Raw genomic sequence first — 21839 nt, 5'->3', positions numbered from 1 at the left:
GTTGGGAGTGATCCACTCTAGGTATAAAGAGGTAACACAAGGGCGGGTGAAAAAATTTGCAAACGAGACCACGGCTGCATGTAGTAGCAGAATCTGCTGGTGAAGATGGCAGCTTTTGGATGCTATTAGACCTTATTTATTCACTGTTTTTAGGCTTACATAACAAATAATAAGAGAGTGATAGGGCAGGGGGGCTTTAAATTGGTGGTCATGGCCAACTTCTGATTCATGGCATAACCCCTTCCCTGTCTGGCATCCCAGCCGAGATGTCCGACTGGGCGCAGAGCAACTCCCAGTGCTAATTGGCCACTTTCCGTCCTGGCAGCTGTTAATTGGCCTTCCATTGCTTGATTCACAGTGTTGAGATGACGGAGGCAGGAGCAAGCAGACCACAGCTTCCCATTCTGCCTCCCTCATCCCACTGGAACCCCTAAAATCCAGCCCCATGAGTCAAGTACTGGAACTCGCTCAAGTCGACGTAAGCAAGAAATCCCATGGTTTTGAAATAAGTAGGTGAGGAAATTGCAGATGCTTTGACAATCTTATGAAGCTCTGTTTATTCTGGAATGACCCTTTTAGATTGGAAAATTACAAATATAACTCTAATATTTAAGATAAGTGAGAGAGAGTGTGATGAAAGTTTAACCATTTTCATAATATTTTTCTGATTTATTGTGAAGCAGGTTTATGGGGTTAAGTATAGGTGGGGTGATTTAATTACATTTGGAGTCAAGCAGCATGCAAGATTGAAATCATGAAAAGAAGTTAGGTGCTTGATATGCTAATAAGTAAACATAGATGCTGGCTTAGCATGGAAGATGTGAAGGGAATTTGCATTTGTAGATAAATGAAGGGATTTTTTGGATTTCAAAGGGATCTTAGTCTGTTTACAGCTAGCCAGATAAGCAGGGCTAAGGACCGTGTTTATTATTCCCTAAGGTTACTGACAGTATTGGCAACATGGGCCTAAACTTTCAGCTCGGTTGGCTGGTGTGATCGGCAGGCCCGGAGAGCGTTCGGGAAATGGACTGCCAATCATGATCAACCATCGACCACAATTTTACGCTGGCTGGCCAACTAATGGCCAACCAGTGTGAAGCCCGCACTGAAAAGCTCAGCGCTGTTGGGGTGGGCGCAGGCGAGCACTGATTGAAAGCTCCCTAAAGGCAGAGAGCTGCCTCAGGGAGCTGAAGACCCGAAACCCAGGAAATAAAGTTTTTAAAATCAGGGAAAAAATGTCCAAGCATCACAAAATGGCACCTGAACATACAGATTATAAAAATGCTGTCCACAGATTTCTATTTTTATTTTATTTATTAACGGAAACCTCATCCTGCCCTAGCGCAGCATGATGTCGGGATGCTAGCCCGCTGTTATCTTGCATGATTTCACGCCCAATCAGGTCAGGCACCTGCCCGCCCGATCAGTGTAAAATTCAGCCCATGGAAGTGTTTCTATTATGAGGAAGATGACAGTTTCAAAGACAAATGGAACAATAGAATTTACATATTAAAAATAGAGAAACAGTGAAAGGCTACGTGGGAAGAAGACAAAGTTAGATCTAACGGAGTGTGCGAAATAGCCTTTATGAAGCCTCCAGCCATGTGTGCATAAGTCTGCTTTTTAATGAAACTGAAGTTGGGGAAAAGCCATTTGGAATTCTACTGTCAAGTGGGCATTGTGTTAACTTGCTGGTTCTGTTTTAAATCTAAAAATTATTTGGACCGTTGCCTTAAAGGGGGTATAACTGGGAGTCAGGTTCATTAGGAATTTTAGGAGTTATTAAAGTAGTAAGTAACTGTAGTCTTAGTATGTGCTTGAAATCTTTTATTTTGATAATAAATATTTTAATTTAATTTTAAAAAATCTTTAAAGTTCTTGGTGGACTCTACTTCTGAATTCAGTGCTCACATCTTCTCATAAATACAAATTGCAAAACCGTTGTGATAGCGCGACTAACTTTCCCCCGTGAATTTGGTCTGCCTGGCATACATCATGTGCCACATCATAAAAGAGGGAAACCAGAAAATCTTAGAACTATTAATCTAACATTTATTGTAGGAAAGTTATTGAAATCCATTATTAAGAACAGAGGAACTGAGAACTTAGGGAAAGGGAGCTGTTTGGAAATAATCAATTTGGATTTGTAAAGGATACCATATCTAATGAACCTAATTTAACTTTTGTGCTGAAGTAATTAAAGTCATAGACAGGAAAATGTCTATGGATGTCGTTTAAATGGACTTCTTGAAGGTTTTCAAGTAGGTGCAACAAAAGAGACAATTTACTTAAAGTTCATGGAATAGGGAAATTCTTAGACACAGATGGCAGCAAGCCCTATCAGAAGATTGTTCAGGCTAAATGATTGTACTGGCCACAACTGCCAGTGCAAACTGCAGCATCCCAAAAGCACCTTGAAGTAACAAGGAAAGAGGTGGCTTCTGGCTTGGCAGCTGCAACTGCTTATAGATATTCCTTGCTGTAGTCAAATTGATTGCCACGTTTCCCTACAATTGTGGCTATGGTTTAAAAGTCCTTCATTGATGTAAAACTCTTCGGGACATCCTAAGCTCTTGAAAGGCACTATATTAATGCAAGTTATCTCTTTCATCTGTCACTCAGGCATGGGGCACTTCAAGAAAATGAACTGATCGAAGCTAGTCCCTCTATCTTCATGAAGCAATGCCCTCCTCCACTGGAGCTATCCCAAGCCCTCACTGCTGAAACCTAATGTTGTTCGGAGAATAGCTCATAGAATTGGTAGATTATGATCTCAAACCTGTAGGTTAGCTCGGAGAAAGGATAGATGGTTTAGGGGGATTTTAAATTGACCCCAATCAGTGGGAAAGGAGCTGGAGAAGCACCATTTCCCTCTTGGATTCCGCTGATGCATGATTTTAATAAAAGCCAACTACTGAATGCTGGAAATCTGAAAAATCTGCAAAGTGCTGGGTAAACTCAGCAGGTCAGGCCGCAAACATTTCATTGTGCATACCTAGCAGCCACCTTCTTTTGTTGCCCATCCCATCATAGTACTCACCTGGATCCTCTGCAGCAGAAGTTATATGCAAGCTCACCCTCTGGGGAACTGGCACCTCTGCCGCCTTTCTCCCTGCCCTGGCTGCAGCCCATTTGTGTGCAGCGTATCACTGTGAGCACAACTCCCTCTCTAAGTTACCCTTTAAAATATGTACTATATTAGTATCTGAACTATTGACCACAATGTCAGATTTTGTGACAGTTTTTTTCGTTATCACGATCTGCTTGCTTCTCAACTCTGTTGCTCTTTTACCCCTGCCTGGCCAGATTCTGTTTACCCCTGCCTGACCGAATATCTGAAAGGAGAACAGCACAAGGGAAGGGTTGTGGTAAGTGTGTGGGGGTGTAAGAGGTGCATGCTTACTCTATCAACAACTTCTAAATCAGAAGCTGTTGTGGAATGAATGGGAAGTAGGGTGTGAGAAGGATGATTAGATATAAGGATGCCATCATCTTCTATGATTTCAACCCTGCCACTAGCCATAAAGTCAGCAGTAGCTGCTTCAGTAATGTCATGTACTGTTTCCTCCATGGGGAATATGCAGTCACGCATGTGCCCTGCCGTTTAGCACCTGCTACCTCCAGTTGTGCATCATCTTGTCCTACACAAGAGAAGGAAGCTTCTCAGTGAGTGCGCTGCATTGTGTTTCGGTGATGTGACTGTTATGGTTGAATAGCTGACTGTTTGTACAAATTGTGAGATGTGGGTGAGGTTTGCAGTACTATTTTGTGTATGAGGATGAGGGAAAGCTGTGTCTGATAGAAATTGTTTGTAGGTGAGTGTGGTGCACTGAGCAGTCTCTGAGGCTAGTGGTGTAGTTGATACAATATGGCACTTGAAATTGCATTCACTGACCTTGACTACTTGTGCGGTGTCATTGAACTTCATCTTGGTTGTCAGCACTTAACACATGGCATTAATTGCTATGGCTTTCTGATCTCACTGTCTTCTGTGAATTTGTCTGAAGGGCCTCCTGATCCTCTGTGAAGAGACCACATCCCTTCTTCTCTGCATCTTCTCAACCATGGCCTCCAGTACAGCACCTGACATTCTTGTGCCTTTGCTAGGTCAGAATCGGTTGTGGAGTTACTTCCAGCACCTGCTCAAACCAAATGCACCCCCCCCCCCCCAAATTAAGTGATGCAGATTTGAGAGGCACGCAGCCACTCAACAGTTGCAACTCACGCTGCCTGCACACTGCAGTCATGTTAACTAGCAAGCAGCATGAAGTTGCCATGCTGCCTGTATCAGAAGTAATGGGCGCAGATTATCCCTCGTCATGATCCCTGCACCCCTTTTTGGAGATATTGAGCACCCATTTTGTTGTCTTCTTGCCCAATTTAACCATAGTATTTACAATTTGATCTATATCAAGATAAAGGAAAAGTTTAAAATAAAACTATGATAAGAGCTTTCAAAATTATTTAGGCTAAAAGGTTAGTATCATATGTAATCTATCCTGTATCCCCCTTTCTTGGTTACTACAGTCTCTCCCACATTTGATAAAAGTTGCTGAGTTCTAACTTGGTAGTAGTTGGTTTGTTTGGTTAGTAAAAAGTTGCCTTTTGCATTGTGAATCCTGCCCTCATTTACGTATTAATTGAGCATTCTGTTTTTACTATATCTTTTCAGAAACTCATATAAATTATTTGTCAAACAACAAATTTTTACAAGTATATCTTGAGAAAATATTGTTCCCAGGTCATGTGCTAATAAAGTAGAAATTATATGATTTACATTGCAAACATTTGGCACTCAGTGTGCATTAAGTATATAATTTAAAAGAACTGGTTTTAACGAGTAATAACTCTACTGAGTAAAATGCTGTCCTAAAAAGAGAATCCTAAAACTAGCTCCTACAGTATAAAATGATTCCATAGAGAGTTATTTTCCAGTGATGGACAGAAAACAATGCACATCACATGGCAGTACTTCTTGTACTCTTGGTTGAAAAGATGCAAGAAGTGTTAAGAGCTGAAAATGGAACCCTAAAATAAACAATTTTGACTCTTTATTGTCTATTTATGTAGGTAAGAGAGATTGTGTATGCGTGAGAAAGGATGTGAAAAAGATAGAAAGAAGATTGCAATTTGAGTGAGATAGCCCTTTTTAATTTACAGTGCCCGATACTTAATTTTTCTTATTTCCTTTCTGAGCAGGGAAGTGAATGGTAAACTTCTGTACAACTTTACAAACTTGGATAATTTAATTCACCTTCTGTGGCAGAAGGGGCTTATGCCAGGTAAGTCAGAATCATAAGTTAAATAGAAATATACGAGAGTAGAATTTCCTAGGGATTCTCCCCCTTGGCATAACATCAGTGGAAAAATAATAAGAATTCCAATAAACCAGCCATTTGCTTACTCAATGTCTCCAGGGTTTCCACCAAACTTTTGCCAAATTTTCAGCGGCTCTTTACAAATGATATCCTTTTCAAACTTCAGATAATTAATTATAAGTTATATAAGTTCTGCAATGAGACAGAAGGAAGGAGCATTGAATTAGTTTGAGACTTCATAGTCCACTTCACAGGGACTCAAATTAACTATTAAAATTGTATTTATATAGCTTTTTATGGTGTTTCAGGACAGCCCAATCCATTTAACACACAATTAATTACTTTTGAATCATAGCCGCTATTATGTAAGCAAATCTATGTGCAGCAACATCCCACAAAAAGTAAATGGATAATAGTTCCCTCTGTACCTCCTTTGATATTCTTCACTGAGCCTACCCTGGCACCCATTGCTGCTTTTCTATGAGCAGCAACAAAATTGCCACATTGTTTACTGTTACTGACCATCATGCAGCTTGGGAATTAAACTCTTCCCTTTTCATCCCACTCACATTACTCATCCTTAAACCCAAGAGCCATCTGGCAGACCAGTAGTCAGAGCTTCCTCCTATTTCTTTCCAGACTGGCTGCTGACTTGTAAACAAGCCCCTTGACACCCTGTTGCATGATTGCATTGATACCCTGGCATTAACTGAAACATGGTTCACCAGCTGGTGATTCCTTGTAACTTATCCTACCCAACTACTATGGTATCAGTATTGGCCCTTAGATCCAAGTCACATTTTGACTACTCCAACATTTGTGAAAAGTAAGTCATGCTTAACGAACTTTTTTTGAAGAGGTGACTAAAGTAGTGGACAAGGGGATGTCTATGGATGTCATTTACACCAAAGCATTTGATAAAGTCCCTCATAAGAGACTGTTAACTGAGGTTGAAGCTCATGGAGTTGAAGATAAATTACTGACTAGGTTAAGAAATTGGTTGAGTGGCAGGAGTCAGAGCATTCTAATTGAAAGGATATGATTAGTAGTGTCCAGCAAGGATCTGTGTTGGAGCCTCAATATTCACCCTATTTATTAATGACTTTGTTGATGGGATAGAAAGTCACATATTCAAGTTTACCAATGATAGAAAGATAGTTGGCATATTGTAAGCGAAGTAGATGGAAGCATAAGATTGCAAAGTGTATCAATAGATGAAGTGAATCTTAACAATTGTGGCAAGTGACTTTCAATATTAAAAAATGGGAGGTCATCCATTTATGATGGGGGAGCAAAAATCCTTAAATACTATCTGACTTTCCATTACTTCGTACTATGATGTCCCTCATGACCATGGCCTATAAATATATGCCCATGGGACACACTAAGCCAGCTACTTAGAAGCCTTCGTTATGGTTAGAGGGTAGGGGTGACAAAGATCTATCAATGGTTTGGCCCTGTCAGTAGCAATGAGGAGCAAGTCCAGCTGCACTTAGATAGAATGGCAAAACAAATTGCCCCAAAAACATGTTTCCAAGCTGCAGAAAACAGCACAGAAGGAAGCCATTTGGCCTATCATGCCTGAGCTGTCCCTTTGAGTTATCCAATTAGTCTCACTGCCCTACTTTTCCCCATAACTCTGCAAATTATTTCTTTTCAAGTATTTATTCAATTTACTTTTGAAAAGTTTCAATTAAAATTGCTTCTACAACCATTTCAAGCAGTGAATTCCAGGCCATAAAAGCTTTTTCCTCATATACCCCCTGGTTCTTGTGCCAATTACCTTAAATCTGTGTCCTTTGAGCTACTTATCCTCTTTCTGTAGGGAAACAGATTCTTCCTGTCTACTCTATCATAATCCCTCATAATTTTGAATACCACTATTAAAGCTCCTTAAATCTTCTCTCCCTGTTTCTAAATTGTAAAAAAAAACCCTACACACCCTTCAGGCTCAGAAGCTCTTCACTTTGACCTGCCTCAGCTGCTGCTGACATAACCTACACTTAACAATGTTCAAACTGTTATTTTCCTGTGCACATTATGAAAGTATAAGCAGGAAAACATTAGTCTTCATTAAAGAATGAAAAGCATGAAGGAACTGAAGGAAAGCAATTTACTTGCCTCGATTATGCAAAAAAAAAGAAAAAAACTCCCCTATGTATTTATGAATACCTTGCAGAACAAAATATTCTCCAAGTGTCAATACTTTTCAAAACCTTATCTGCAACTACTTCTTAACATTGTGTCTACCAATCTAACTTACTTTTCCATACTCCTAATCTACTACTCCCATGGGAAACAACGGACTGAGAATTATAAGATGCAGATCATGCCAGCATCAGCTGAGACAGTGGAAGTGAGGAGCTTCTGAGTCCGAAGGGTCCACAAATTTTTTTTGTAATTTATAAAGAGCTGTGGAGTTAAAGGGAGACTTAATAGAGATATTCTAAATTATGAGGGGTTTTGAGGCACTGTTTGAGTGAATTGAGAGTACTGGTGAATATTTTGGAGTCATTGATAACTTCAAGGCTGTCTGTCTCCGGACTGTTCTGCAGATTGTCTCAAACCTCTCACAATGCATCATAGATGCAGGTCATTTTTCCATCATCCTAACCATGGATTTGGAGATATTTCTACTTTTTCCACATTAACAAGGTTACATGCAATGCTGAAAATTTCACATTTCTGTGCAATTTTTAAATTAAATAATTCAATTTATTTTTATGTTTAATGATGCATTGTACTGAAGCCTCATTCAGTACCGTACATTTGTATGTAAACTAATAATTATACAATTAATTCATTGCATTATTCATCATGTCTATTTGATTAATTACTTTGTAAAGAAACAAACTTCCTCCTTCACATTTTACAGGATTTGAGCTTATGGGAAATCCATCAGGCTACTTTACCAATTTTGAAGAGAAAGTACAGGTGTTTGAGTGGAGAAAAATGATCACCCTTTTGGCAAGAAGGTATATAGGTAAGTGCATAGAATAAAGTTAGTAATATATATTAGCCATATTATTTCAGAGTTTCAACAGCAAATTACTTCATGATAGATTACAATGATTGTGTCGTACAGTTACTTTGGGCAAAATAAAATGCCAAAAGCTGAATAAAATAATTTTATGAAATTTTCTCACTACCTACATATATAAACTTCATGCATTATCAATATTGTAATGCCCTCCAATTTATTTAAATCAATGGTGCTATTACCTTTTAATATATTTTATGACTTCTTGTTACCCTCTCTTGCTTAGCAATGGCATTGAAACTGGTCTCTATATTACAACAATATAGTTAAAAGACACACTGGTATGGGCTTTTTGGCCCTGTTCGCCAGTTTTCTTGCAGATGTAGGGTAGGCGAGGTCAGCAATATACTGTGAACATTCTCTGTCACATCCCCACCCCTCCTTTCCTCTCTCCTTAATTTTCAGAAGGAAAATGCCAGGCCAACTTCCAATTAATGGTACTTGCTACCTATATAGAAGAAAACAAGACCTGTAGGTTGGCGGGGGTGGGGTGGGGATAGGGGGGGCATGGTAACTGACCATAGCATCATGATGCAGGAAGCTACTCAAGCGCAGGAAGCAAAAAAAAATGTAGTAATGATAGGGGACAGTATAGTTGGGGGATAGATACTGTACTCTGCAGCCATGACCAGAGTTCCAAAGGCTGGTTGCTCAGTGCCAGGATTAAAGACATCTCTTCACAGCCAGAGATGAAATTGGATTGGAAGGGGGAGGAAAGGATCCACATGTTGTGGTCCACATTGGAACCGACAAAGGTAGAACTTGGAATGATGTTCTGTTGAGAGTTTGAGAAGTTAGGGTCCAAATGAAAAGGCAGAACTTCAAAGATAAGAATCGCTGGGTCATTACCTGAGCCAAATGCCAATTGGCATAGGGACAAGCAAATTAGAGTATTAAACACGTTGCTGAGAAAGTGGTGTGGGAAGAAAGGGTTTCAATCCATGGGGCACTGGCATCTGTACTGGGGAAAGAGGAAGCTGTCCCATTAAGATGGGCTTCGCTTAAACTGGGCTGGGATCAGTGTCTTGGCAAATTGTGCAACTAGGGCTGTGGATGGGGTTTTAAATTAAAATGGTGGGAAAGGGGTCAGGTTAAGGGACGTCAAGAGAAAATTTGAATCAGTGCAGCAATGTAGTGATTTGTGTAAAGACAAGCAGCATGGGACAGGATTGGACAGAGCGCCTAATGGTGATAGTGCATCAGCAAAAATGGTCCATGCAAAGAATAGTAGTCTAAAAATAAAATGAAAGGATCTTTATCTAAATGCGCAAAGCATTCATAATAGGATAGATGAATGAGTGGTACAAATAATGGTTTCAATCTAATAGCCGATATGGAGACATAGGGCAGAATTTTCTGAGCCAAGTGGCAGCGGGCATGATAGGTGATGTGCATGGAAAATATGGTGGGACCCACTTCATGAAGGCGTGAAGGCAGGTCACGATCTTCTGCTCAGCCCGTCAATGGCGAGATGCATATCCCGCCATCGGTCGGTGGGGAGCGAATTGTAATTCATTAGCACAGAGGCCCCTACCCACACTCCACTCCACCAAGTGACACCCACCTACCATTTTCCCTCCTGTGTCTCCTGGTCCTTTAGACCTCTCCCTCCTCTCCTCTGTTTTTGTCATCCCGGAGGGGGAGGTTACACCATCCTATCTCCCTCTCCTCGGAGTGGGATATTGTGGAACATAGAGCTCGGATTGCATGTGGCTCAGCCCCTATGGCTGCGACAGGCTGACTGTGGAGGCGGTGATGTCACCGGTGGCAGGGCCCACTAAGAAAACATATGCCGGTACAGCTGTTCCCATGGCCCTGTCACCCTTCCACCTCTTCACTGAGGCCCTGAGGGTGAAGAGCTACACCCACCCCGAAATGACGATTGAGGCGTGCGTAAAGGCTATGGCTGGGGTTGTCGGCCCCTCGGCCATAGTTGCCCACCTCGAAAATGTACGGCAAAGACATAATTTTCTTGAGGGAAGAGCAGCGGTGCACCTGGCCCTAGAAAAGGGGCTCACTGTGGGCAGGATGTTTCTGGCGATGGACCCCTTGGAGGCCACCACCTAGAGGATCATCATTTCAAATATCCCACCCTTTGTCCCCAGTGAGCTCCTCCTCCCCCACCTCCATCCACTGGTGAGGTTAGGTAAGGGGCTCCGCCGATCCCACTCGGTCTCAAGACCCTCCGACATGTATACTCCTTCCGGCACCAGGTTTTTGTCTGCTTGGCTCAGGAAGAGTACACTGAGGGGGGTTTTACTGTGGAGTTTGAGGTGGCCACCTACAGGGTCTTCTGGACTGTGGATGGCATGTAGTGCCATGCCTGCAAGGAGATGGGGCACGTCCGTAAGAACTGCCCGACCTCCAAGGCTGCCAGCACCATCCAGGTGGCCACAGCTGGCACCGCTGTTCCTTCCCTCGCCACCACTTCATCTCCCTCCCTACAAGGGGAGCTGCCGCTGGCAGCCACCACCATCTCAGCTATCAGCAAGGCAGAGGGGGGGAGACTCCATGCCTTAGGAAGGTGCAGAGTAAGACCTGCCATCTAGAGAGGACCCCCAGATCCTCCCAAACCCGCCCTGATCTCCAGACCCCTGAAAACACTGGCTCGGGGGGAAAACACCAGCTCAGGTGGGGGGAAAATACCAGCTGGTGGGGGGGCGGAAAACACCGGCTTGGGGGGAAAACACCGGCTCGCAAGGGGGGGAAACACCGGCTCGGGGGACGGGGAAAACACCGGCTCGGGTGGGGAAGGGGGGGAAACACCGGCTTGGGGAGAAAAACATCATCCATTCCCAACAATGTGTCGGCGCGTGCTCCTGAGCCCGCATGCGCCTCAGCACCCTGTTCTGGGCCCGGCGTTGTCCATGTACGGGTTCCCAGGTCTGGCGGCGGTGGGGCGCCTATTAAAGAGGGTGGACCTGCACAAACCCCAGAGGGCAGAGCGTCCAAAGGGGCTGGAGAAAGTGGTGGGAGCCTCGCAGCTTGAGTTCTCCCCAGCCTCCAGCTTACCCTGGAAGTGACGCCACCCCTCGAAGGCCTCACTACTCGCGATGTTGGATGTGTCCCCTCCCCTGGTGAAGAGGTGGTGGCATCTCTGCCCGTAAGTCCTCACTATGCTGTTTGAGGGGAGCCCAAACCCTGTCCCTTGCTGCAGTCCCCTGAGCAGGGCCCCTTGGGGGTTGGAGAGGGTATTGCCCTTGTGGTGGTGTCCCACCCCGACCCACCTTGTACCCCCGAGATGTCATCTGGCCCGCCTGGGTACTGCAGCAGTCCCGTCATGGCCCCGACCGCTGGGTAATTGGGTGGCAGTGGCGGGGAAGGCCTCTCCGCACCCTCCCAACCTTTAGCGACAGGCACCTCCGTGCTAGGTCTGGAGCTTTTTTCGAAATCGCTGGGCGACCCGGTGCCTGAGGGTGAGCAGGGCTCTAAGCTGCTGCCACCCTTTGGCCCATATCTCCAAGAGGAGACCAGAGAGGACCCCTCTTGCCTTGATCCTGGTGGGTGGGGGTTGGGGGGGTGTGGGGGGGAGATGTCTAGGTGGAGGTGGAGCCGACTGGCAGCTCCAAACCAGCCCCCTTACTCAATAAGGGGGAGGGGTTGGAAGCTGGAAGCGATGCCTGGAGGAGGATGCGGTCTCGGTGGTGAGCACCGGGGATGACTTAGATTAGTTGTTGGGTGGGGTGGTGGATCCCTGGTGCCCCCCCACTGATTCTTCCCTCATCCCTGTACGGGAACTCCAGGATTTTTTAGCGAGTAATTGTGGTCGCCGAGACAGGGTACACCTGGCCCTGGACCAGTGACGTTCTTTTCCTCTTCTGTTCTGGTCCACCCACGGGGCCCTCATGATCCCTGGGCTGGACCGGAACGCTAAGAGGAGGGTCCACACGTTTCTCGCTAGGCTCCTGAAGGAGAGGAAGAATTAAAATAGTCCTCTCCTTCTTGCACTTTGCATTAGGTGATGGTAGCACATACTTTTGACAATGAAGACAACTATAGCCCGCCTCAATACCCATTGCAGCAGGGACGCACAGCGCAGGTTCCAGAATTTCTAGGTCCTCAGGGACGGGAAGTATGCGCTGTGCTTCCTGCAGGAAACCCATACTGTTCCGGGAGACAAAGCTACATGGCTCCTGGAGTGGCGAGCAGGGGTCTACATGAGTCATCTAGCCTCCAATTCTGGTGGGGTGGCTATCTTGTTGATCCCACATGTTCAGTTGATCTTAGGGGTCAAGGAGCCGGTGCCAGGTCGGTTGCTGCACCTCACTGTGCACCTAGGGGGCGCAGCGCTTCACTTTGTGAATGTGTACACTCCCCTGGGCGCTCAGCAGCAAGCGAGCTTCTTTGGGAAAGTATCCAGTCATCTCGGCTCCATCAACATGGGCGAGTGCATCGTCCTCGGGAGGATTTCAACTGTATCCTCGAGGCCAGGGACCAGCATGTGCCCAGCGCCGCTCGTTGGGTGTGAGTAACTTGAGGGGCCTGGTCGGGTCCTTTGACTTGGTGAACGTCTGGCGACATCTCCATCCTGACTCCAGCTTTTTCACTTTCGTGTCACCTGGAGTCGGAGCGTCCAGACTCAGCCGCCTTTACCTTTCCAAGGCGTTCGTGTCCTGCGATCCATCTGCTTCTGTGTGGCAGGTGCTGTGCACAGACCACTGTCTGGTGTGGGCGGAGCTCGTTCTGTTCTGCGCTTGGGCGGGGTCCGCATACTGGCATTTTAACAACCCGCTGCTGGAGATGAGCGGTTCCTGGACTCATTCTGTTGTTTCTGGGCCGCCTGGAGAAGGAAGCGAGGAGGCTTCCCCTCCTTGAGGCTATGGTGGGATGTGGGCAAGGCTCATGTCCGAGTTTTCTGTCAGGAGGACGCGAGGGGTCGACAAAGAGGTGGAAATCCAGGGTCGAGGAGTTGGAGAAGGAGGTGCTCGACCTGGAGGCACGTCTCCGTCAGCCCGACGCGGACCCAGCCCTGCAGTTGGTGTACGATGAGAAGAAGGGTGCGCTGCGGGACCTGCACCTCATCGGGTCCCACGGCGCGTTCGTATGGTCACAGATCCGGTTCCTCCGGGACCTGGACTGCGGCTCCCCCTTCTTCTACTCACTGGAAAAAAGGCACAGGGTCTGTTAGCAGCTCCTTACACTGCTGGCCGACGACGGATCCCTCATCTCGGATCCGGAGGGCATCAGGGCCATTGCCCGAGACTATTACACTGACTGTTCTCTCTGGATCCATCCAGTGAGGATCCTCACAGTTTTGTGGGAGGATCTGCTGCAGGTCAGCACCCTCGCCAGCCTGTCCAGCGGCAAGTCTCTGGGGCTGACCGTGGAGTTCTTCAGGGTGTTCTGGGATGTCCTGGGGAACAAATACGCGGGGGTCCTGGGGGAGAGTATCATGACTTGGGTGATGTCCCTCTCATGGTGAAGGGCTGTAATTGCCCTGCTGCCAAAGAAGGGGGATCTCCACCACCTTAAGAACTGGTGCCCAGTGTCCCTCCTCAGGGACAAGATCTTTGCCAGGGCAATGGCTTCTCGCCTTGGCACCGTGCTGGACCACATGATCCACCCTGACCAATCCTACACAGTCCTGGGCCGGACCATCTTCAGTAATATCCATCTAGTCTGGGACGTCACCCACTTTTCCCAGAAGATTGGTCTGTCGAGCGCCTTCCTGTCTCTTGACCGGGAGAAGGTGTTCGACAGGATGGATCACGAACCTTCAAGTTTGGGACACATTTTGTCGCCCAGATCTGACTCCCGTACGCTGTTGCAGGGTGTCTAGTTAATTTGAACGGGTCTCTGACTGGGCCCCTTCGCTTTGGGAGAGGGGTGCATCAGGGCTGCCCCCTCTCTGACCAATTGTATTCTATTTGCGTGGAGCCTTCCCTGCACCTCTTGCAGAGGAGGTTGTCGGGATTGGTTCTGCACGGGCCAGGCTTATGCCGATGACGTGCTCATGTTCACTGAACCAGCTGACCTGCGGAGGATGCGCAAGTGCCAGGAGGAGGTCTACTCTGCTGGATACTCTGCCTGGATCAACTAGTGCAAGTGTTCTGGACTCCTGTCGGTCACTGGCAGAAGGATCCCCTACCCGAGGATCTCAGGCCTTTCACCTGGAGCAGGACCAGCCTCCTCTACCTGGGGGTCCACCACTGCCCTGCTGAGGAATCCTGGCTGGCAAACTGGCAGGAGCTGGAGACCAAAGTCACCACTCGCCTGCAGCGCTGGACAGGACTGCTCCGAATGCTGTCTTACCGTGGTCGAGTGCTGGTCATAAACTAGTTGATTACTGCCATGTTGTACCAGCTGGTCACTTTGACCCCTCCCCCAGATTTTGTCACAAAAATCCAGAGAATGCCCTTCGACTTCTTCTGGGACAAAAGGCTGCACTGGTTCACTGCTGAGGTTCTGAGTCTCCCGCTTAGGGAGTGCAGTCAGGTGCTGATGTGCCTACGCACCCAGGTGGTGACTTTCTGCCCTCAGACCCCGCGGCGATACCTTTACGTCGAGCCCCCTGTGTGCCCTGGTGGCGTATTTCTTCCGCCAGTTATTTAAAAAATCTTTTACTGTTGTTTTGTTTGCACTTCAGTCCAGCCACCTGAACTACGGGCACCTGCTGTGGAGGGATGGGGAGGAGGACCTCCTCATGAACCTGCTCCTGGGCCTGGCCATGTTGGCCATTAAGAGGTCCGGGCAGCGGGCAATCGAGGGGTTGTCCCACTCGACTATCTGCCCCTCTTCCGCAGCTATGTTCACGGCCGGGTGCCCCTGGAGAGGGAGCACACGGTGTCTGGAGGCACTGTCAAGGCTTTCCGTGCCCGGTGCGCACTGCAGGGACTGGGGTGTTTTACTGATCCTGTTAAGTCACATTTTGGTTTAATGTTTGCAAATTTCCTTTAAATTTTGCCTTTGTTTTTGCAGTTTCCCTTTAAGGGACTGCTTTTTACTTTGTCCCTGATTTTGTTCATTTAGTTGGCTCAAAAGAGTTACTTTTTCCTAAACGTGATGCTACGTCTTGGTGCTCCCCAGGCATCTACAGAAGAGGTGGAGGTAGCCTGCAGACTGTGATGTCTCTGTCAGGTGTCCTCTGGAGGGCCGAGACTTGAGAGGGCCTTGGCCTGCTTTTGGGGTCCTGCTATGTGGCAGTGGCACCCTCCTTGGCCTGTGAAGCTGGATCTGTGGAGGTCACAGGAAGAGGGCAGTCAGATGGGTGGGTGGATGGATGGATGGTGTGCACCTGCTGATCCTTCCCCCTATGGGTGCCCGAGGGCCCCTCGCTGACTCTGTGAGCGGAAGGCATAGCTGGAATGAGATCAAGCTGCCCAACACCCCTCTCTCGTACACACTGTTGGAGGCCAACTATGGCATCTGTGATGGAGTTAAGCCCACCCAGCAGTGCAGGAGTGATGTCCTAGACCAAGGTCTCCATGGTGGCCGCCATCCTGCCAGTGCTGACCTCGGTGCATTGCAATGCCGGCGCTATCGCCTCAGCCTGAAGACAGACGGACTCCTCCAACGTTACTTGCAATCTGAGGAGTGCAGCGGATATCCTTTCTTGTTGTTCCCTAGCTTGCCTTTGCAACTCCAGCAACTGTGACAGGACCGAGTCCAGAGGCTCGTCATCCAACTTGGACTCAGCAAAATTTTGGCCTCCAGCAATCGTCCAAGTGCCCGGGACCTGGGAAGTCCCTGCCTCCGCCTGGATCAAAAAGTACAATGTGCTCACCAGATTGTTATCCCAAGGCTACTCTAAAGATAGGTCCCACCGAGGTGTTTGCCTCTGACCTGGTGAGCGCTGTGACGGGACTTCAGGGAGGATGCCTTCAGATTCCCCTTCAGAGGTTTCTTCGGAGCTTGATTGGAGGCCCTGGGTCATGACTCTGTCGGCTGTCTGGCAGACATGCCTGCGAAGGCAAGGGGAGATAATTAGTGCACGGCAGTGGCCTGTGAAACGGGACACATCACTCACGGCATGGTTGTCTGATGGATGTTGCACTGCAGGATCCTCATTTGATAGAGCAGCGCTGACCTCGCCGTCAGTACAGGACCGGTCCCAGTCATCACCAGCCAGCTGGATGGCTCTGTTTTCGAATTCTGCAAGAACTTCGACTTCCGGCATCCCTCCACCTGTCTGCGACCTTTCCCTCCTGTTGTGAGCCAGTTTGTCCTGCATGGTTAGAGATGGGGAGAGTGTATCAGGACCCCTGCTGGGCCAGATAATATGTGCCTGGCCTGTGTGGGCGGTGAGTGGTCCCACGGACGGGATGAGGACAATGACGGTGTGTGTGCAAGAGTGAATGGTGATGTCCCTTGCACTGGCAGTGAGTGTGGGCCCTGTGGATGTGTTTTAGGTTTGTGAGTGTGAGAGTTGGGAGTGATGAAAAGAGTGACTTACCCTGGTGGAACGGAGGAGATCATTCATCCTCTTATAGCACTGGGCAGCTGTCCTCCTCTGCAGGGCATTCGCACTGACCACCGCCTCCCAAGCCGGGATGGTGACATTGCTACCCGTCCTGCGGACAGAGCGGGGGTAGAGCAAATCCCGTCAGGCCTCCACAGCATCTAGCAGTCACTCGAGGGACTCATTGTTGAAGTGGGGGGTCTGCAGTCTTTTTTCCTTTGCTGGCCATGTCTCCCAGGTAGTGGTGGTGAGCTGGTGGCGATGAGCACTTTGCTGGCGTCTGCCTTTTAAAGATAGCGGCTGGCGTGTTGCAACAGCGGGGTGATGGCGAGCGGGCGAATGAGAGCCTGCCCACAATGGAATCGGTGGGTTTCCCAGGAATGCATAAATAATGAGGCGGGCTCGGGAAGATACGGCTTGAAAACCCGGCATTTTCATTGGTGAGTAGGACTCCATTTTACCCACCCGCTACCGCAATTAGTGCAATTCTGGGACAGTTCCGCACTTTATTGACATTTTTAAGAGCTTTAAAGGATTGTCTGTTTTTGATGTGAATAGATTATATATTGAGGGGATTTAAATTTTTTGAATGGTGTTTTGGAATAAGAATTTTTTGAGTACAAAGTGTATTTGAATGACAACTCTGTTCGATTCTTAGAAGTTTACGTTTTTTCTAATGACTATTTCAAAGACGTGGCTCCTGTGGTCTGCCATAGTGGATACTGTGTGAGTGGCTCTGTAGGATACATGGGGGCCATGGAGGGGACATGGGGGCTATGAGGGGGCATGGGGGTTTGGTGATGGGGTCTGAGGAATGAGATTTAAGAGGCATAAGAGTGATGTTGGGAATTGGGCTGCATCTTTCTAGCCAACCCGCCTCCAAACCCACCCTCCTCTCACACTACATTCTGGCTCACAAAACTCAACCCCTCCCTGGCTACATATCTCAGGGACTAAAATATGGTGGGAATGTGGTATGGAGGTGAGCTTAGATTTCGAAACTTGGGAACAGGCCCTACTCATTTCCTGAACCCAAGACGAAAGTTGCGGACAAAATATTTGTTCAATGCCTGTGCCATTTCCTCAGTCCCCATGCTAATTTCTCCTGTCTCTAAGGGACCAACATTAGCTACTCTCCTTTTTATATATTTGTAAATTTCTAAAAACTTTTTTATATTCCTCACTAGTTTAGTCCCATTTTCACTTTTTTGCCTTTTTTAAAAATCAACTTTTTGGCCACCCTTTGCTGGTTTCTAAAACACACGCAATTCTAAGGTTTATGACTATTCTTTGCAATATTGTAAGCCTCTTCTTTTAATCTAATTCTATCCTCAACTTCCCTGGTAAACCATGGATGGATCTTCCTTGCTCAGGTTTTGTTTCCTAATGTAATGAATTATTGTTGAATATTTTAATTTTTAAAAAATGTTTCCCACTGTTTATTTACCACCATACCTTTTAATTTATTCATCCAATCAACCTTAACCAGCTCTCCCCTCATACCTATGTAACTGGCTAAGTTTATGTTTCAGACTTTTGTTTGGGGCTGGAGTTACATCATTTTCAAACTAAATATGGAATTTAATTTTATTATAATCGCAGAAGATCTTTCAATATGAGATTACGAATTAAACCTGCTTCATTACACAATACTAGATCTAATATAGCTTTATCCCTAGTTGGTTCCAGAATGCATTGCTCCATAAAACTGTCGCAACAGCATTTTACAAACTAATTTTCCAACTACTTTTACCAATTTGATCTGTCCAGACCTTATAAAGATTAAAGTCCCTTAAGATTATTAAATTGCCTTTGTTACATGCTGCAATCTTTTCTTGCTTCATGTTCTGTCCAATAGCAATTTTACAGTTATGGGCCTATAAACCACTCACAACAGCATTTTTTGAACCTTACCATTCCTAATCTCCTCCCAAACTGTTTCGACTTCCTGACCTTGTCAGCCAAGAACTACTGTCCCTATGTAATCCTTTACTATCAGGACCATTCCTTCTCCTTTTCCATTCTGTCTGTCTTTTCCAAAAGTTGCATACCTTGGAATATTTATTTCCCAATCCTTGTTACCTTGTACCTATGGGCGGAATTGTCCCAGAATTGCAGTAAGTGTGGTAGGGGTGGGTAAAATGGAGTCCTATCCGCCAATGAAAATGGCAGATTTTCATGCCATATCTTCCCGAGCCCACCTCATTATTTATGCATTCTTTGGAAACATGCCATTTCCATGGCAGACATGCTCCCATTCCCCACTCGCCATTAACTTGCTGTTGTATCACGCCGGCAGCCATCTTTAAAAGGCAGCCACTAGCAAATTGCTCATCATCACCAGCTCACCACCGCTGCCTGGGAGACGTGGCCAGCAAAGGCAAAAAGACTGCAGCCCACCCGCTTCAATGACGGGTCCTTCAAGTGACTGCTGGATGCTGTGGAGGCCCGCCGGGATGTACTCTACCCACCCCCTCTTGCCGCAAAATGGGTAGCAATGTCACCATCCCGGCTTGAGAGGCGGCAATAGTGGTGGTCAGCACAAATGCTCCGCAAAGGAGGACAGCCACCCAGTGCCACAAAAGGATGAATGATCTCCTCCATTCCGCCAGGGTAAGTCACTCTTTTCATCACTCTCAACTCTCACACTCACAAACCCAAAACATATCCACAGGGCCCTCACTCACAGCTGGTGCAAGGGACATCACCATTCACTCTTTCACACACACCGTCATTGTCCTTATCCCATCCATGGGACCAATCATCACCCACACAGGCCAGGCATACTTACCATCTGGCCCAGCAGGCATCCTGATACACTCTCCCCATCTCTATCCATGCAGGCCAAACTAGCTCACAACAGGAGGGAAAGGTCGCAGACAGGTGGAGGGATGCCGGAAATCAAAGTTCTGACAGAATTCAAAAACAGAGCCAAGCAGCTAGTCGGCAATGATTGGGACCTGTCCTGTGCTGAAGATGAGGTCGGCGCTGCTCTATCAAGTGAGGATCTAGCAGTGCAACATCCATCAGACAACCATGCCATGAGTGATGTGTCCTCTTTCACAGGCCACTGCCATGCACTAATTATCTCCCCTTGCTTTCACAGGCACATCTGACAAACAGCCGACAGAGTCCATGACCCAGGGCCTCCAATCAAGCCCCGCAGCAACCTCTGAAATTGAATCTGAAGCACTCTCCCTGAAGTCCCGTCACAGCGCTCACCCACGCCCTCCACCAGGTCAGAAACACACACCTCGGTGGGACCTATCTTTAGAGTAGACTCGGGATCACAATCTGGTGAGCACATAGCAATTCCTGATCCGCAGCAGGCAGAGGCAGGGACTTCCCAGGTCCCCAGCACTTGGAGGATTATTGATGGCCAGAACGATGCTGAGTCCAAGTCAGATGATGGCACAGCTGCTGGAGCTGCAAAGGCAAGTTAGGGAACAACAGGAAGAGATGTCCGCTGCACTCCTCAGATTGCAAGGCACGATGGAGGAGTCCATCCGCCTTCAGGCTGAGGTGATAGTGCTGGCAGTGCAACGCACCAAGAATAACACTGGTAGAATGGCAGCTGCCAAGGAAACCTTGGTCCATGAAGTCACTCCTGCACTGCTGCACGGGATTAACTCCATCACTGATGCCATAGTTGGCCTCCAACGGTGTGTATGAGAGAGGGGTGCTCAGCAGCTCGATCTCACTCCAGCTACACCTTCCGTTCATGGAATCAGCCAGGAGCCCTCGGGCACCCATAGGGAGGAGGATCAGGAGGTGCACGCTCCGGGGACATCCACCCAGGTGACTCTGGGAGTGACCGGCTCATCTGACTCCTATCTTCCTGAGACCTCCGCAGATCCAGCTTCATAGGCTGAGGAGGCTGCCACTGCCACTCAGCAGGACCTCGAAAGCAGGCCGGGGCCCTCCAATTCTTGGCCCTGCAAAGGACGCCCACCAAAGTCAACACAGGCAGGCCGTCACAGTCAGCAGGCTGCCTCCACCTCTGCTGTAGATGTCTGGGGAGCACCAAGACATAGTGTCAGGGTTAGGAAAGTTAGGTAAAAGTAACTCTTTTGAGTCAAAACAATTAAACTAAATTAACAAAATCCGGGATCAAGTAAAAACAGCCCCTTAAAGAGAAACTGCAAAGACAAAAGTCAAAATGCGAAGGAAACTTACCAACTTCAAATCAAAATGTGACTAAAGGGGTCTATAAAGCACCCCAGTCCCCGTGGTGCCCACCGAGCATGGAAGGCCTCGACGGTGCCAGCAGACACCGCGTGCTCCCTTTCCAGGGACACCTGGCTGCAGACATAGTCACGGAAGAGGGACAGACAACCGGGCCAGATGACTCCCCTCGATCACCCACTGTCTGGACCTGTTAATGACCAACTTGGCCAGGCCCAGGAGCAGGATCACGAGGAGGTCCTCCTCCTTCCCAGCCCCCCTCCGCACCGGGTGCCCATAGATCAGGAACGTGGGACTGAAGTGCAAACAAAACAACAGTAAAAGGTTTTTCAAGTAACTGTAAAGGGAGTGCAGCCTACAACACCCTATGTATACATGGTCCATGGACTCCACAAGGCCGTAAAAAACACAGGTACCTTGAGAGTCCGTGAACTGACACCTCCTACTGTTGTATGGGACTGCTGCGTGCAACATCCTCCATCCCAGGTCCCCGATGGAAAATGGAAGGACACCCCTGTAGATAGACCTCTGCTGCTGGATGGCAACAAGGCATGCCAGGGCATGTCCAGGCAGCGGGCGAGGGCAAGGAAGTGAAGCGTGTGTAGCAGCAGCCCGTACAGGAAACCCCTCCATGCCATGCTAAAGGACACGGAGAGCATTTCCGCGAGGTGACTCAGGTTGTGGGGCTCTGGCTCCCGAGGGGGCGTTTGGGGCTTGGGGCCAGTGTGGAATTCCATCCAAAGAGAGGTAAGTTCGGTCGGAAGACCACCGCGCAGCTGCGCCACCTCAAGGCCCAGTATGAACTCGGGGTCGAGCACGACCGTCCTCAGGTCTTGAAAGGCATTGGCGGCCATATCCACGGACACGTTATGTGCCAACTCCTGCAGGAGCATCCAGC

General features: G+C 47.6%; 1 protein-coding gene across 5 annotated transcripts in view; it reads left to right on the top strand.

Annotated features, from left to right (window-relative positions):
* The window catches only part of idua (alpha-L-iduronidase), a 325106-nt gene that overhangs the window by 157533 nt on the left and 145734 nt on the right, over positions 1–21839 (top strand). For all 5 annotated transcript variants that reach the window (XM_041197979.1, XM_041197971.1, XM_041197966.1 and 2 more), the window contains 2 exons: positions 5200–5282; positions 8194–8301. In XM_041197979.1, coding sequence (XP_041053913.1) covers positions 5200–5282; positions 8194–8301 — 191 coding nt within the window. The remainder of the gene's footprint in view (positions 1–5199; positions 5283–8193; positions 8302–21839) is intronic.

Source organism: Carcharodon carcharias, chromosome 1, assembly GCF_017639515.1.
Source record: "Carcharodon carcharias isolate sCarCar2 chromosome 1, sCarCar2.pri, whole genome shotgun sequence".
In the NCBI taxonomy this organism is placed as follows: domain Eukaryota; kingdom Metazoa; phylum Chordata; class Chondrichthyes; order Lamniformes; family Lamnidae; genus Carcharodon; species Carcharodon carcharias.
The sequence above is the reverse complement of the archived record's forward strand: the minus strand, read 5'-3'. Positions and strand labels throughout refer to the sequence as shown.